General features: G+C 33.2%; 1 protein-coding gene across 1 annotated transcript; it reads right to left on the minus strand.

The window, feature by feature from the left end:
• Window positions 1–7,380: 7,380 nt before the first annotated feature.
• Window positions 7,381–10,730, minus strand: LOC108321567 (probable alpha,alpha-trehalose-phosphate synthase [UDP-forming] 11). The gene is made up of 3 exons (XM_017553356.2): window positions 8,327–10,730; window positions 7,958–8,231; window positions 7,381–7,789 (listed from the first exon to the last, which is right to left on the minus strand). Exons 1-3 carry the CDS (start codon window positions 10,312–10,314, stop codon window positions 7,484–7,486), a joined length of 2,568 nt encoding a protein of 855 aa, XP_017408845.1. The 5' UTR covers window positions 10,315–10,730; the 3' UTR covers window positions 7,381–7,483.
• Window positions 10,731–17,963: the final 7,233 nt, after the last annotated feature.

The raw sequence follows: 17,963 nt of genomic DNA on the forward strand, positions 1-17,963 counted from the left end.
TTCTTGAAAATAGAGAAAAGAAAAGGCTAGAAGCGTCATATGTGACAGATATTGAAATAAAGTTATAAAGATAAATTCTAAAAGAAAATAGTGAAGTTGGTAGAATGAAAAATGTCATAGAATTATTTTTAAATGAACATATGTAAATGAAAAGAGTATTATTAGACGTAATTAGTTTTGAAAAGTAGGAAGTGAGAAGAAAATGGTGAGATATGGACAAAAATGATTGGAAAGCATGGAGAGAGAGAGAGAGAGAGAGCAGACAAGACAAAAGAATGGAGCGAATGAAGCGGTGTTAGTATTAGTTAAGCATATGCTTTTAACCTGCTTCAATTATGCTAAGCTTTTGTAATGTTCTATAAAGTAGAAGATCAAAGTCCATTCTAAAAAAGCACTCAAAGGCACCAACCAACCCAATTAACCATCATAACACTCACTCACACTCCTCCAATCATGTGCATCTCTATCTTTTCATTCTTTACCTAAACCCTTTAAAAGGCAAAGGATTGTCTTCCAAGGAATGACGTATGAATCAACTTTTTCTGTTACCTTTTAAAAGCAGATGCTGACATCTGAAGCTTTCTTTCTTCTTATTATTATTATTATTTTATTTTCGAAGATAAAAGGTCTGCAACTCAGGTTCCTCAAATATTCCTCTCTCCTCCCTATTAATAATTATCAACCAATATGCTTTTATCTATTTATGTTATGTAATATTATAATATAATATAATATAATATAGGTGATGGAATAATTGGTGGGGGTGATAATAAATAGATATTGTGTTGTGTGGCATGGATGACGGAAGAAGTAGCCGACTAAGCAAAACATGCCTTTTTGGATTGGTCATCTTTTGGTAGATATGCAGGCTTTTAGAGCACCATGCTTACCTGTTCCCTCCTCTCACTCTGTTTAGAATAACATTTTAATAAACTTTTTGATTTGGGTGGACCCCTTCTCCACCATCACCTTTGCAGTTTTAGCTACATTGCCACCATTCTTTTCTCATCTTAATTAAAACTGCTCCTCCTCCTTTCATAATTCCCCATTCAACAACCACTTTCTATAAAGTTAACCATTCACATTTCTCTCTGGTAGGTATCTGATGCCTATCATTTGCATATCCATCACTCCCTAATTCTTTTTAATTATCTTCTCCCTACAAAATCATCTAACCAACATCTTCTCTCTCTTCCTTCCATTTCACATAATTTCGCCATATCCAACATCCAATTTAATAATCCTCAAAAGCTGCAAGGATAATGTGTGCACCTAATTCATAAAAAATAAAACTACATCTATTATTATTAAACACAGGAAATATTCAGTAGCAGCTGGAACGAACTTCCTTCTACTAACCTTTCACATCATCTTCGTCACCTTCATCTTCTACGTGAAACTTCCACATCGATTAATATAAAATTAATTTAATGATTTATCTTAATTTTTTTTCCTAAAATTAAATTAGACTTAAGATCGTTACCTTAAATTTTATAGACTATATATGGTTATCTTCTTCTTTTTTCACTCACGTTATTATTCATAAGAAACATCCATCAGTTTCGTAATATATTATAACATTATTACGTGTCAAATCCTAATGAAGAAAAGATAGTTAAATAGAAAAGGTTAACATGTCTGAAGACATAATTAGCAAAACCAAGTTTAACTTTCGAAGAATTTCTTTTTCGACTATATTTTAGAAGTTGTGAACGTAGTTATCTAAAAAGCAGCGTGTGCTTGACTTATGATTCGAAAAAGGTGAATTATATATACGTAGAAAAATTGCTGAGGAATAGTAACCGTGTAATGAGACATTAATATTGAACCTAACATATGAATGGATAGTTAAGTTGATGGGAAAATAAGGATAAGAGGTGCCCATAACCACACTGGGACAGTGACGGTCTAATACTTCAAATGTTGTATAATGATGCATGTCAGTGTCCATGGGTCTGGAACAACCTGGCAATTTTATCTTATTATGTCATCTGCTTATCTACAAAGATTTTATTACCTATTAAATTCATTTTTGCCTAAGATATCTTCTATTAATGCATGCTCCGTTTATATATAAAACAGCCCATCTCTGTTTCACCCAACCTACCATGTTGCAGTGGGCCAACAATTGTTGCCGTAATCCAACTTTAGGAATTACTATTTACACTCCCTTCTTATTTACTCATACCAATTCTCTTTTTCCTAAACTATTGTTAATTCTTTCTGTCTCGTTTATCCTCCTCATTCTTCACCACAGACATTACCAAGCGGAATACTTGTGAAATATGCGTTAATGTTTCAGTGAAAATAATATATTTTGTGAAAAGGAAAGATTAGGCATTAGAAATAATTGAGGATACGGGGATGGGAAGAAGAAGAAAGGCAGTATAAATAGTACTATTTTAAATTTTTGTTAAATACTACCCTAAATAGTATAAAATTTCATCACGAAAGGAGGGTTACTTCCTACACCACCTCACATTACTCCCTGCACCATCACATTTTTTTTAAATTCCAAAACTATCATTTATATTTTAAAATATCCTACATCCCACCTCTTTTCTTAAGCCGATGTCGATACCGTTGAAAAAAAAATTCTTCAAAGGATGTGCCACATCCGTTGAGGTTTTTTTTTAGTTTTTAATTTTTTAATTTATTGTATTTTAAATTAATATATAAATATTATTTATTTTTTTAAAATTATTACTTAATTAATTATAAATTAATTTTATTTTATTTAATAAAATAATTATTATTAATATAATTTATGTATTATTATTTAAATAATAATTAAAATATTTTTTAAAAATTTATTAAAACAGATGTGGCACATCCGTTGAAGTTCTTTTTTTTTTCTTTTTAGTTTTTAGTTTTTTAATTTATTGTATTTTAAATTAATATATAAATATTATTTAATTCTTTTAAATTATTACTTAATTATTTTTAAATTAATATCATTTTATTTAATAAAATAATTATTATTAATTTAATTTATGTATTATTATTTAAATAATAATTAAAATATTTTTTAAAAATCTATTAAACGGATGTATTTAAACGGATGTCAACATTCGTTAAAAGTGAAACAGATGTTGACATTCATTTTATAACAAGGGCAAATTAGGTATAGAATGGTGCAAAGAGTATTTGATGGTGGTGGAAGGAGCAACAATCTCATTGAAGGTCTAATACTACTTTCCTTAGAAACCCATCATTCTGTGGGCCGTTTGTCTTGTTAGAATATACGTTTGACACAGGAGAGCTTCTTTCTGCACCTCCTTATATTTCTCTTTACACCTCCAATGTATACAAAAAAATATCTGTTTCTATTTTTTGAATTTTGTAATCCAGAAGTTTTTTTTTTTGTGTGTGTAATTTATAATTTAAAAATAACTTTCAAAAGGTTGAAGATGTTTAAAAAAATGGCTTTGAATTGCATAATCTAAAAGTTATTTAGCTTTTAAAAATTATTTTTGATTTCTAAACTCTATAATCTAGAATTTTTTTAAAATCATTTTCGAATTGTATAATTGGTTAAAAATTTAATGGACGAGAAATCGGTGATACTATAAATGCTTTAATTTACAAAAAGAAATAAAATTAGTGAAAGAGGTTATCCGATAAGGGTATAAAAGAAGAAGATTTTAAAAAATTCACTACAAAAATAACAATCTCTTAGATTGATTGGAGTGGAAAACTATTAAAAGCCTACATTAAAAAAAAATACTATGGAGTTTTTTAATATTTTTTTTTACTTCTCCAAACAAACATTTGTTTTAAGATTGTGCCAATAATTAGGAAAATATTAAACTGACATAAAGTAGTTAAAAATTTTGTGTGTCATTAAATTCAAGTAACTTGTTAAGCTATTTATATTGCAAAGGTGATGACATAGAATTTTAATGTACTTTTTGTGAGCCTAATGAGTTTGTTTTATTAGTCTATACAAAATTTTTCTTAATATATACAACTTATTAAGCTCATCTTTCTTCTCAAAGACTCTCGATTGCTCAACATGTAGAAATTTTGATATACTTTCCATCATTTGTAAGCTACTACTTCAGACTTAAACTTTTCTACTTCATCATGTTTTTATAGTTTTGTTTTATAAACCTATTTGACCTCAATTTGATTTAGAGTGGAGGTAAGTCAATAGGAAATTACATATAATTTGGTGTCTTATTACCTTAATTAATACAATACTTTATAATATAAAAATTTCCAATAAGAGAAAAATATTTCCTCTAATTTGTAAACATTATTTTTTTTCCGTCTATAGTATAATATATTTTTTCACCTAATCTATTTACAGATCATTACATTTGTAACCATAACAAAGACAAATGATAAGTTTAAAATCAAATGCAAAAAACAGAAACAAATTACAAGCTATTTAATAAATCAATTAACCTATCGATTTTTAGAAAACTAAAATTTATATTTGTTAGATTTGTAGGAGCAATATATCTCAGTCAAGAGGCAGTGAATTAGTTTAAAAATAATTTTATTCATTTTTGAAAAATTTCTAATGTATTAAAACAATTTTGAACGAAATTTTCAACCTTTTAAAGAATTAAATATTATCAAACAAAATTAATAAAAAAAATCACATAAAATTTTATATTAGTTCAACTCTTCAAGAGTTTACATTTTTTTTTTTTTAACAATTAGAGCATAAAGGAAATCTATTATAAGAGAATGTTAAGATTATAAACTTATAAGATTCTCCTAAATAATTTAAATCTCTAACCAAAACCATAATTAACTCTTAAATGTGAGCTATACACACTCATTCTAGGAATAATGCAAGTGGGAGAATGGTGAAACAATAAGACTGCTTGTGGTTTTTTTAGAGAAAGTAATATATAATATTGTTTATTGTATAGATCTCCTAGTTAATGAAGTATTAATTATTTTTCAAAAATTTAATTTTATTTCTTTATGAAAGATTTGTAAATACATTTTATATAATTATATGTTAGTTTATGTTTTTTATCAATTATATAATATTTTTAATTAATAGGTAAATCCTAACAAATTAGGATGTTACACAAATCATAATAACATATATTCAATATATATAATTTATAACGAATGTTACAACTTACAAATATAATACTAAGTGCATAAACTTTAACAAATAAAAATTTCATATTATTCTACTTTTCAAAATTGAAAGACATGATTGAATTCTGAAAATTTCATATTATCACATTTTAAAATTGAATACTTTTTATCAATATTTTTTATTAATAGGAGGAGTAAAATTAACAAAAATAAATAAATAATAGAGAAAAATGTAATTAAGCTTTAAAAAAATTGTACACACTGCATGATTGAATTCAGATGAATTCGAATTAAATCCATTCATACCGTTTGAGATATAATAAATTAAAATTTGAGTGAAACTCATCTAATCAGTCTAAACCACAAATTTCCACAGTTCTAAATGCCGTGGCAGATAATGCTAGATTAATCAATGATACGTGACACATGAAGGACAGGATGAGTCACCATTCTGATCTAGTATGTGTTGGAAAAATTGAAACCTTCCGGCTAACGGTTCCTTAACACATGTCATCGTTTGAAACAGTTCTATCTTTGACACGCAGCTCGCGTATCTATTGACATATGTAACATCAACGTCGACTACTCCTAGATTGATTGATCATATTCCAAATTTATGAACGAAAAGAAGCATAAGAAGTTTCAGGACAAAAAGTTATCGCACATGTTTCACTGACTTTGACCTCCTTTTTGTATTGAATTGGGATATCCAAGGGAACCATCATTTGTGGTTGAATTTTGTTCAATTATAAGATAACTTCATCTACTACTTCAGGGTACATTGTTTTCACAGCTCATCAGCTCCTTGTGAAGAAACAAGTGATGCCCAAGAATGGGTCACATGACATAAGTAAGATAATTCCATTTGGTTTCTTGCCAAGTGTCAACATAACATAGGATTCTTAGGATATAACTTTTATGTGATTGATCAATTTCATGATACTTAGGTACATGAATTGAATATGCTAGCCAAGTCTTTGTCTCCATGGCTCAGAATGCTAGTTTACTTGGATAAATCTTATTGGATCATTAGGCTTCAAGATAACTCATCATCTACTGAACTTTCAAGTCAATCAATAAAATTAGTTTTAGGTACGAAAATTGTTCATTTACATGGAAAAGTTTGAGCAAGTAGTTGGATATTGTATAAGAAACTTCTGTCGACACATTGAAATTTCAAAACAAAAATTATCAGCATGTACTACCACTCAAGGTGTTCTAAAATAAGTGGTTCTTCCATTTGAGCAAGGACTTACAAAATAAAGTAATACATATAAAGTTTTAGGTATGAAGAATAAGAACATACTTCATTCACACTGCATCTTATCTTCCTCTTAACTAACAATTGTTACCGTTATTCATATAATTCTTATAGGAGTACTATTTTACTATAATTATCTGCTTACGAGTTTGATAGTATATCTAGACATCAATTCAGAGACTTCAAAAATACTCTAACTTCCCAAACAATACACTTTTCTTTATTTATTTTGTGTTTTATAGTTCAATATGTGCATTAGAATTTTTAAAAGGACGTTCCTAACTTTTATCCAATTACGGTCTTAATAGTACGTGAGTACCTAAAAAAGTTAGTAATTTCTGGCTCGACAAGATAAGGCAGAGAGGTTTGAAAATCTGGTGATTTTATTCTGATTATGGTTGGTGATAATTTCATTTATCAAAATTTACTGTTAACATTGATTCCTGGTTCTTATTATGATGTACATTGGTAAAAAGATTCAAGTAGATGGTTCACAATTAACTCTTCCGCACAACGTAGCATCTATGACAAGTTCTTTGCAAGGTAAAACAAGTTTGCCAGCCTGTTACGAATTAATAGTACTTCTAATCTGACAACAGCTGCATGATCTGAGCCCTCATCATATGAACCTCGTGCCTAAATTTAATTAAACTCCAAAAGCTGTACCTTTTTCCTTACAATTTGCAACATCAAAGCAACTACCACCCAACCATTAAAAAAAAAGAAGGAAGTTCAGTATTGCAAGTTCCGGTTTTCGTTCAGAAACCAAGGAAACTTCCGCAGCCAGTCAACGAAAATAATTGGGTAATGGTAAAATTTTACTTCGTAAAATGGACATCCACTGCCCAAGACCTAATCAACCTACCCATTTTGGTCATTGTCAAGAAAATTAGTTGTCTCCTCAAAACTTTATCTTATTGTTGAACAAAACCTTATTTTATTGTTGAAAGAGTGCTGTTAGGCATGTTTTTTATTGAACCGTGAAGAAACTCAATCCTTGTTTCATACAAAAACGAAAAAAAATTTACTGCGAGTTATGTGAAGAACATGAATCAGCTAAACTGTGAATTTCTAAGTATTGACCTTTTAAAATCATCCTATGAAAGTATCATTCTGTACAAAGATTGTTTTCTGTATCACTTTCTATAATGTTCCTCACAATGCCTGAGAAGTTATTGTGGATGAGGATGTTGTTGATGGGCACGCAAGTCCTTCAAGCAAATTGATTACTTCGTTAGTATCATCCAAATAGTATTTTGCCATACTTGGTTTTTGTCCAACAGTGCATGCAAACACTTTGGCTATGGTTGGCAGAGCTGGATTAGACACTGAACGAGCAATACTTTCGAACATATCTTCATCTGAGCGATCATCTCCTATGCATAGTAGAAAATCAGGTGACTTTCCCTTACTTCTCATGGTTGAAATAATGTCTTCCACCACTTTACCCTTGCTCACACCCTGCATTTCATACAACAAATAATTCAACGAATCACCATCACAAACATCACCTCGATAAACAACTTTCATCCCATATAAAGAAGGAAAACCTTTTCTCCGTCTTTCCTAACAAAACAAACTATTGTGTAAGCAAACATATACGCATTTAGGCCCTAAGTTAAGTACTACCTGAGGTTTAACTTCAACTATATGTTGTCCCCTTGTAACCACCACTGACTCATTGGCCAGCACACTCTCCAAGTGATCAAGAAGCTCTTTTGCTTGGCATGATCCAAAATAAGGATCTGCTTCTTGATGATGCCACACCATTGCGCTTTCCTTGTGTTCAATGAAGGAACCATCCGTTGCTTCTGTATAAAGCGCCATCACAGGTTCTGCAATCATTTTCCATTCACAATCGATTGCCAATCCGCAAGTCTCCCAAGGAGAATTCATACTCCACCTGCAAACAAATGAAAAACGAAAAGATGATATCACATCAAGAAACATCAAAACCGAACATTTACCAATCTTCGACAACATGAAAATTCAATGTACCTAGTGAAGTAACCGTGCTCAGCAGAGAGACCCAATTTCTCACAGGGAGAAAACCATTTGCTCAAGCAATCCTTATCCCTGCCGCTCACAATGAACACCATATTTTCGGGGTCACTGCATAAGTAATTCAAGACAGAAATAACTTCCACGCTTGGAGTCTTGTTTATTGAGGCCTGTGGCATCATGGTGCCATCGTAGTCCAAAAGGATCAACCGACTGTGTGTATCTCTATACGCAGAGGCAATGTGATCTACAGAGAGCTTCCTAAAGGTAGGATCCAGAGCAACAATTCTAAACCCCAATCCGAACCCAACACCCCAGTACCTCTTGGAATAATGCTCCCTACATGCTCTATCTAAATCTTGATCAAAACTCCTTGCCCAGTAAGCCACGTCATGAGAGCTAATGTACTTGTAATGCTTCTCATGGCGCAAATGCTTCTCTGCCTCCGACATTGTTACAGCTGAATTCATTGCCTCAGCGACTTCATCAATGTTCCACGGATTAACCCTGATGGCTCCACTGAGAGAAGGGGAACACCCTATGAACTCAGACACAATTATAACGCTCTGTTTAAGGGATTTTTTATCCTCGCCTTCAACCCCAAGAGCTTTATCCAAAGCAACAGTCCCCTGCCTACACACAGTGTATTCGTAAGGCACCAAATTCATCCCATCCCTCACAGCATTCACGACGCAACACTCGGCAATGGAGTAATAAGCTGCCTTCTCCTGCGTGGAAATTGGTCCATTCACAAAAACAATAGGCTTGTACCCCGGTTGCGAATACTTCTCATTGATATCCCTCGCAATAGCCTCGCTCTCGCTCTTCACGTCCTGAATATCCTTCCCTCTGCTCCTGGCAGCGTTCAGAATCTGAACCAACACAACACGACCCCGCAATCCTTCGTCCACTTCCAAAAGCTTCCCCAAAGCCAGGAACTTCAAACTAATCCCCTTGAACAAGTCCATGTCATCCACCCCCAATATCACAACCTTCCCCTCGTACTCCTTCTTCAATTCTTTCACCCTTTTTGCGGTCTGCGGCAACGACAACACCGACTCCAAGAGGCCCATGTGGATCCCCGCGGGGAGGATCTTAATCGTCACGGTCCTACCATAGTAATCCAAACCAATGTAACCCCTCTTGGACTCGTAATCCAGCCCCAACATTCTGCTGCAACACGACAAAAAATGCCGCGCGTAGTCGAAGGTGTGGAAGCCGACCAAATCGCAGTTGAGAAACGCCCGGAGAATGTCCTCGCGCACCGGCAAAGTCCTGTATATCTCCGAGGACGGAAACGTGTTGTGCAAGAAGAACCCCAGCTTCACGCGGTGGAACCGCTTCCGGAGAAAAGTGGGGAGGATCATGAGGTGGTAATCGTGGACCCAGACATAATCCTCGTCTGGGTTGATAACCTCGGTGACCTTGTCGGCGAAGATCTTGTTGGCCAGGACGTAGGCCTTCCACTGGTCGCGGTCGAAGTGCGCGCCCTGACTCGGCGACATGGGTAGCATGTAGTGGAAGAGAGGCCACAGGTAATGCTTGCAGAAACCATGGTAGAATTTGTTGTGAACCTCTGGGGGTATAAACGTTGGGACGCAGCGGAACCTTTCGAGGAGCAACTGAGCCACTTCTTCTTGTTCGCTCGCTTCGATCTCTGCTTTCAATGAACCAACGTACAACACTTCCACATCCGAAGGGAACCCATCTTTAAGCTGAAGGACCAGGCTGTCTCTGTCCCACTCGAACCTCCATTTCTTCCCCTCACGAAATGCGCGTATCGGTAACTGATTCGCCACCACGACCCGCCTCTCGCGCGGCACCGGCGAAACTACCTCGTCCAATCCAGAATTCTCCATGCCGTTCATGTCCAACTCCGCCACGTCTCCAGCAACCGTGGTCACCACCCGCGGAACCCGAGCCAGCGCTTGGTAATCATCCACCGATACCAAATTTAACAGCCCCAAGCAAGATCTTGACAGCATTGTCCGGAAAGAAACGAATATAGCAACGAAAAGAAAAGAGGATTTTTGTTGAAGGGGGGGTGACGCTTCTTCTGTTGTTGTGATTGAGATGATGGTGTTATTAGAGAAAGATGGATCTTTGAGTGATGGAAATCCCAGATACTGATGCACCTGCCATGGTGGAAGAGCGTGGGTGGCGTTTTTGTCTGCAAGAAGACTATGAAACCAGCGAGGATAAGAACCAAGTGAAGGAAAACTCAACCGGTTTTTTTTGAGTAAACACCTTCATCCAACGGTTCGCGTTTCTTGTTCTCTCATCTCAGTTTCCTAATTCACGATTCTTCTCTCTGCTCATTGCTGACTGTAACCGACTACTCTCTCTCTCTTCCCTATGATGGCGTTATCCTTCATTTATTACCTTACTGTGCTATAGTTTTGTTTACGGGGGTGGGAAGTTTACGGGTTATAGCCGGTAGAAGCGGATAAGGATGTAGCTGTATTAAAAGATGAAAAAAGGGAAATATGAATTGAATGCCAATTCATAGGATCACGTGGTCTTTACGGCAACGTAAGAGAAACAACGTCTCCATTCTTATTACCATATACAGATTTTATTCAATAATTATTTTTATTGATTTTGAATATAATTGTCGACAGCACGTTCCAAAAGTTAATTAATATAAGACCAATGTTAGAATTAGAGATGAAAGACTTTTTTAATGTGGCGGTTTCTCAGTCAGAACTAAGGATAGATCAATATGAAATACTACTAAAGATTATTTTTTTACTAATATAAACTTTCTTACACACATGAATATGAAATCATGCATATCTGCACATTAGTAAAGAGATTACTACACATGAGAGGATAACGTTATTTATGGCATTGACTATTTTACCTACTACCACTACTATTTAAATTGCAATAACGTACAGGTCAGTTAAAAATGGTTTCATAAATTGTAGAGATAGAATGTATAATATAATTAATTAATTTAATAATTAAAAGTGATGAGAATAATCGTAGATAAGTGTGGTTGAATGCAGGAGTCGGAAAGTGGATAGAAATGAGGGATATGATGGACAGGTGGGAAAAATGGAAACGTTTAAAAGAGAAAAAGCAAAATCGATTCCTGGGTCGCCAACAACATCCTAATCCATGTTCACACGGATGCTTTCTACTTTTATCACTTCTCTTTCGTTTCAACGCAACAACTTTGCTCCATGTTTAATTTTTATAGTTATTCAAAAATTACATCCATAAATAATTATGATGTCTCTTTAAAACATATTTATTTTTTCTTAATTCATTATTATTTTTCATGTTTTTGTATAAAAAATCGAATTTTATCTTATCTTTTTTCTTTTTCTCTACATATCTAGTAATTCAAATAAAACCCATCTTCCACTTCTATATAATACCTGTTTTCATTAGCTGTTACAAATGAAGCGTTAGTTGGGAAGATTTTTTTTTTTGCAATTTTTGTTTTGGGTGTGGGTGGCGAGAAATGACGTTGATATTTGGTGAGATGGAAAGGTAAAAGGAGTTCCTAGAAGTGGCCACGTGGATGTGTGCTCAAAGAACGTGGCGTGTGGGTGTCGTCTTTCGTTCACGGACAACTTTTGACTGCTGACTTGGCACCCACGCCTTTTTTTTTATATTAAGACTAATCTTTTAATTCCACATTAACCCTTCACTCCCTCGAAACCAAACATCGCACGTTCTTCTTCACACACTCCTTCATCATAACACCTCTTTTTCAAAATACAAGTGTACCGTACTCATGGGACGCCGAAGGTTAACATTTAGTACCGTTTGGTCTATCCACTCAAGTTAAAAATTGAATCGTAATTAGGTAAGCGTTTAAGCTATCGTTGGGCCAACAGTCTAGCTATTGTTGGGCCAACAGTCCAGCAGATGATAAAATAATCAAAGAATATTTAATTAAAGATATTGATAAACATGTTATAAACAACCAACCGAATTTTCAGGTAATCTGTTTATATCTTATTTTGTTTATATTTTATTGGGCTTGTATCAACAAAGGATCCATGAGGTAAATTATAAATACAAAGTCAGGACCGAAATCCAGGTACATTTTCACTTAAGCATTATACATTCTCCCATACTCTCCAAATATTCAAACAGTGTCAATCAAGCACTAATTGTCTTATTAAGAGTAAATACTCTTCAACCACAAGCCTAACTTGAGCGTCAGAGTGTCTTTTGCAGGTACATCCTCTCTCGTCAAGAAGAAGACCGATCGATCGGTGCCAATATCGGTCGGCCAATAGCAGGAGTTTGGAAGCGAGCGAGCGGTCCAGACACATCAGCAGGCCAGTCTCTCAGTCCCGAAAATATTTGTAGAAACATTTGGCGCCCACCGTGAAGCCAGGGGGCATCCTACTGAAACCGCAAGGAACCAGACAAGGACGCAGCCTCAACATCAACGTCAACAAGCTTCTACGGCTTTACAGATAATTATTTCGATATAAATTCACTTTATTATATGATTTAATTGAATATTATAATATTGTTTAAAGATTTAATGACACACTTACCACCTAGCCAAATTTGGCATCAAGTGTTCAACCGTGCAACAGCTCGGCCATTCGGCCTCACTAGTATTCAGCCGTTCGGCTTCACAATGCAGGTGTCAGGACCATACAAACCACTCGTCGAAGAGGAGGGCAAGAACCGCGAGGTAAATCCCTCTCATCCATTAGGAAATTCTCCAGCGATTCCTAGGTCAAAGACCGAGAGGTAAATCCCTCTCGTCAACAATCTGAAGTCGAAAATCGAGAGGTAAATCCCTCTCGGCCGAGAGGTAAATCCCGCTCGCCAACAATATGAAGCTCAAAGAAGAGAGGAAAAGCTCTCTCAAAGCCGAACGATAAAGCTCGTTCACTAGGAAGCACTCCTAGATCAAAGCAGAGAGGTAAAGCCCTCTTAAAGTCGAACAGTAAAGCCCGTTCACTAGGAAGCACTCCTAGATCAAAGCAGAGAGGTAAAGTCCTCTCAAAGTCGAACGGTAAAGCTCGTTCACTAGGAAGCACTCCTAGCTCAAAGTAGAGAGGTAAAGCCCTCTCTAAGCCGAACGGTAAAGCCCGTTCACTAGGAAGCACTCCTAGCTCAAAGCAAAGAGGTAAAGCGCTCTCAAAGCTGAACGGTAAAGCTCGTCCACTAGGAAGAACTCCTAGCTCAAAGTAGAGAGGTAAAGCCTTTTCAAAGCCGAACGGTAAAGCTCGTTCCCTAGGATGAACTCCTAGGTCAAAATCAAAGACCGAGAGGTAAATCCCTTTCAGCCGAGAGTAAATCCCTCTCGTCAACAATCTGAAGTCAAAGACCAAGAGGTAAATCGATCCCTCTCGGCCGAGAGGTAAAACCCTTTCGCCAACCAACTAAAGTTATAAATCGAACGGTGAAGACAGTCCCCCGTGTACTATAAATCGAACGGTAAAACCCGCTCCCTAGGAGGAACTCCTAGGTCAAAGTCAAAGACCGAGAGGTAAATCCCTCTCGGTTCATGTTGAAGGTTGAGAGATAAATCCCTCTCGGTTCATGTTGAAGGTCGAGAGGTAAATCCCTCTCGGTTTATGTTGAAGGCCGAGAGGTAAATCCCTCTCGGTTCATGTTGAAGGCCGGAAGGTAAATCCTTCTCGTTTCATGTTTACATGGAAAGCGAGCTCCTCACTATAGGAAAAACAGTCTTCCTCAAACTCATAAGTCCTATAGTTAACCACGGCTAAAGCCGAACGCTTAACTCGGACTTGGGGGGCATAATGTATCGTACCCAGTGGAGGCCGAACGGTTAACATTCAGCACCGTTCGGTCCATCCACTCAAGTCAAAGATTGGACTGCAATTGGGTTAGAGCTTAAGCTATCGTTGGGCCAACAATCCAGCAGATGATAAAATAATAAAAAAATATCTAATTAAAGATATTGATAAGCAGGTTATAAACAACCAACCAGATTTTCATGTAATATGTTTATATCTTATTCTGTTTATATTTTATTGGGCTTGTATCAGCTCAGGATCCATGAGATAAATTATAAATACAAAGTCACGGCCGAAATTCAAGTACGTTTTCACTTAAGCATTATACACTCTCCCCTACTCTCCAAATATTCAAACAGTGTCTATCAAGCACTGATTGTCTTATTAAGAGTAAATACTCTTCAACCACACACCTAACTTGAGCGTTGAAGTGCTTTTCTTAGATACATCTTTCATCGTTAGAAAGAAGACCGATTGATCGGTACCAATACCGATCAGCTAATAACAAGAGTTTGAAAACAAGCGAGCGATCCAGACATGTCAGCATGTCAGTCTCTCGATCCCGGAAATATTTGCAAAAACAACAGGTAAAGCATGAAATTTTAAAAAAATAATAATAGTCAACCTAAAATAAAATAAGCCAGTCGTAAATCCTTAATTAATTTGGATGTTCATAATTTTCTCTTTCACCGATCCCTTCGACTCACGCTTACCTTCATAAATGATAAAGTAAAAGCACCGACAAATACACCTTTTAATCATTATTTATTCATAAAGACTATATAACCGTTTATTAAAACTCTTTTAAACGTTCTAAAAAATAATAATTTCTATGGAAGCTTTTCAAAATATCTAATAGACGTGGTAATAGGAGAGTATTGTAAAAATATTTATTGGTTTTTAAAAACCTCCTTTTCTAAATATGGAAAAAAAAGAAATAGATTTTGGTTTTATGGGCAAAGACTTATATAACTAAAAAAGAGTTTGTTGTGTAGTGGATGAGTTGACTTGGGGAGAGGGTTATCCTGAGAGGAGAGAGGTGAAAAGAAGGTGCGACACGTGTGAGAATAGGGGCGTTACTGTTGATGATTTCAGAGCGAAGATGTCAGTGGGCCCGCGCCTGTGACTTGTGAGAATTAGTAAAAAGGATAGAGATGCAACTTTGAACATATGGATAGAGTGGGCCCCACCTCTCCCTCACATTGTACGTGGCTCTGTGGACCCCACTTTATCTACAACCTCTTTTATTTTTTTTTCTTTTTTTAGTTTACCCATTCACGTGGCCGGCATCTTCTGCTGTAACTTCAATTTTTTGCCTCCGAACTTCGGACCCACCATTCCCCGCTTTTTCATCTTTTCCTTCTTTTCTTATTAAATCCTTATCGTTTTATTTTTTTTATTTTTCATAGATCTTTTCGTTAGGCACAGACCACCCATGATTCAACAACATTCTCACCCTCCACCTTCTGTAACCTTTCATATAATCTTATTTTAAACTCATTAATAATGTAAACAATTAATACACCCTAACTAATAAGGAATTAATTAAACGTACAAATCTTTTATTAGGAATGCACCAAGTAACTTGATTAGTGAAATATTGAACTAAATTTCAAAAAGAGACAGACTTTCAAATTACGAGTCTGTAGTTAAATGATGATTCTGAGGTTACAAGAAACCGCATATCACTTTTTAACATGACATACTATACATAAAAAAAATGTTCTAATTTTATATAAAATATGATTTTCTTATAAGTCGTTCCAAACATATTGAGAGCTACAAAATATTTCATATGGGTTTAGTAGATATACTTTTTAAAATTATTTTAAGGAAATTTTGGTTAAATATACGTTTGTTATATTTTTCAGTTTAGTGGCATAATTACCCTTTCACTTATTTTATATGAAAATTGATAACAATCTGAAATATTTTAATAAACTTTAAAATAAATATTTTAATAAACTTTAAAATAAATATTTTAATAATAGATTTTAAAATAAATAAGAAATAAATTTTATTATATAAAAGTTAGATGTTTATTTCTTAGTTTATATTAAAATTTTCAGTTTTATAAACTTTTTCTCTTTTAACATATTCTTTCTTTAATATGAAAAAACAAATTAAATATCTTTGTAGTTTCTAAAATTGGATTTCGTTTTTTCTTAAATTTAAATAGATTTTAACTTTTGAACTTTAAAAGTAAATAACTATAATATTTTTAATTCAAATTTGACGTGTTATATATATATATATATATATATATATATATATATATATATATATATATATATATATATATATATAAAAGTATGTAAAGAACTTTCTTTTGTGTTTATTTTGTTTTTGCTTTTAACCTTCAAGCTGTTTTATTTAAATTTAACTAATTTTTTAAATCTAGCCTTTTTTAATTTAACTATTTTTCTTAATTAAATAATTAAAAATCATATAGTAAGTAAATAAAAATCATCTACAAAATGTATAATTAATTTGTAAAAATTATTTATATTTATTTCTATAATTATAATTTTATTATTTTTTGTTTTGTGTTTAAATAAAATTATTTATTACTTTATTATATAAAGATGATACACTTCTGTAATGCCTATTTTGTTTTTTTAGATTTTATTCTCTTAGTTATTACTTTTTAAATTTAAATAATTATTCATAATAAAAAATTATGTTTCAGTTTTATCATTGTATAACTACTTCGAATAATTATTTATTGTAAAAAAAATGATTTACTTTTGTATTATGATAACTACTTTTTTAAACTTAAATTATTATTCACAATAAAAAAAATTTACACAATATTACTTGTAATATTTTTTTCAATAACTAAATTTTATTTTATTATATTAATGAGGAATAAAAGATCCTAAAAATTAACGTGCAAAAGGAGAAAGTAAAGATAAAATGAACTTTGAATCAGAATTTGTTTTAGTCCGTCACCTAAATTAGAAAGATTTAATAAATGGCAATAACGACCAGGTTGGATGCCCACTAAAAATTAGGTAATAGAAATTGTCAAAAGGGGATTTAAACAATGAATATGGAAAAATGAGAAAGTTTGAGTAAAGATTTGGACAAAACCAACTTTCAAACGTTTTCTTTGACTCCATCAATTAAATCAGAAATTTCAATAAATGAAAATAACAACGAAGTTGGATGTTGAATCAAGATTTCGACAAACCACTTAACCAGTTGCCCATTCAAAGATCACGTTACATGTTTAAAGAAAAATATAATGATACTTTCATAACATTTTTTTTAGAATAATTTTTTGACAATATTTACGTGTTATTCTGAAATTGATCCATGTTGATGTTTAGAATTATTGTTATTGATTATAAAATAGTTTTGAACCAGAATAACAATAACATGTAAATGATATTAAAATATTGTCAAACAAAATATTGTCAAAATATTATTATCGTAATGAAAATTAGCTCAATGAAACAACCAATTTAAAAATTAATCCTCGAATCAATATGTAAAAACAATAAAAAAAATTAGATCATTAACTCCCATTTTCAAGATAAAAAAAAATTCTCCCTCATATAAGTTTAGAGCTTGAAAAGCATCTTAAAATATCAAGTTTTTAATAAAAATTAAACTTGCAACAAAATTATTATTATATTAATGGCTATACAAAAATAAAGTTGACATAAAGTATTTTATCAATTATGATAATGTTAATTTATTGAAAAATATGAAATAAAAATAATCATAAAACCTGATTGATGATTACAATTTTGAAATTTTTAATATAATAGTATAGTATAACTTTTAACATTTGTATATGGAACTCTTATGGGTTCTACAAAGTTAAGATCCATTAGTGTAAAGAGTTATTAAGACACATTTTTTTAAAATTTGAAGTTTGAACT

This window comes from Vigna angularis, chromosome 1, assembly GCF_016808095.1.
Source record: "Vigna angularis cultivar LongXiaoDou No.4 chromosome 1, ASM1680809v1, whole genome shotgun sequence".
Taxonomy (NCBI): Eukaryota; Viridiplantae; Streptophyta; class Magnoliopsida; order Fabales; family Fabaceae; genus Vigna; species Vigna angularis.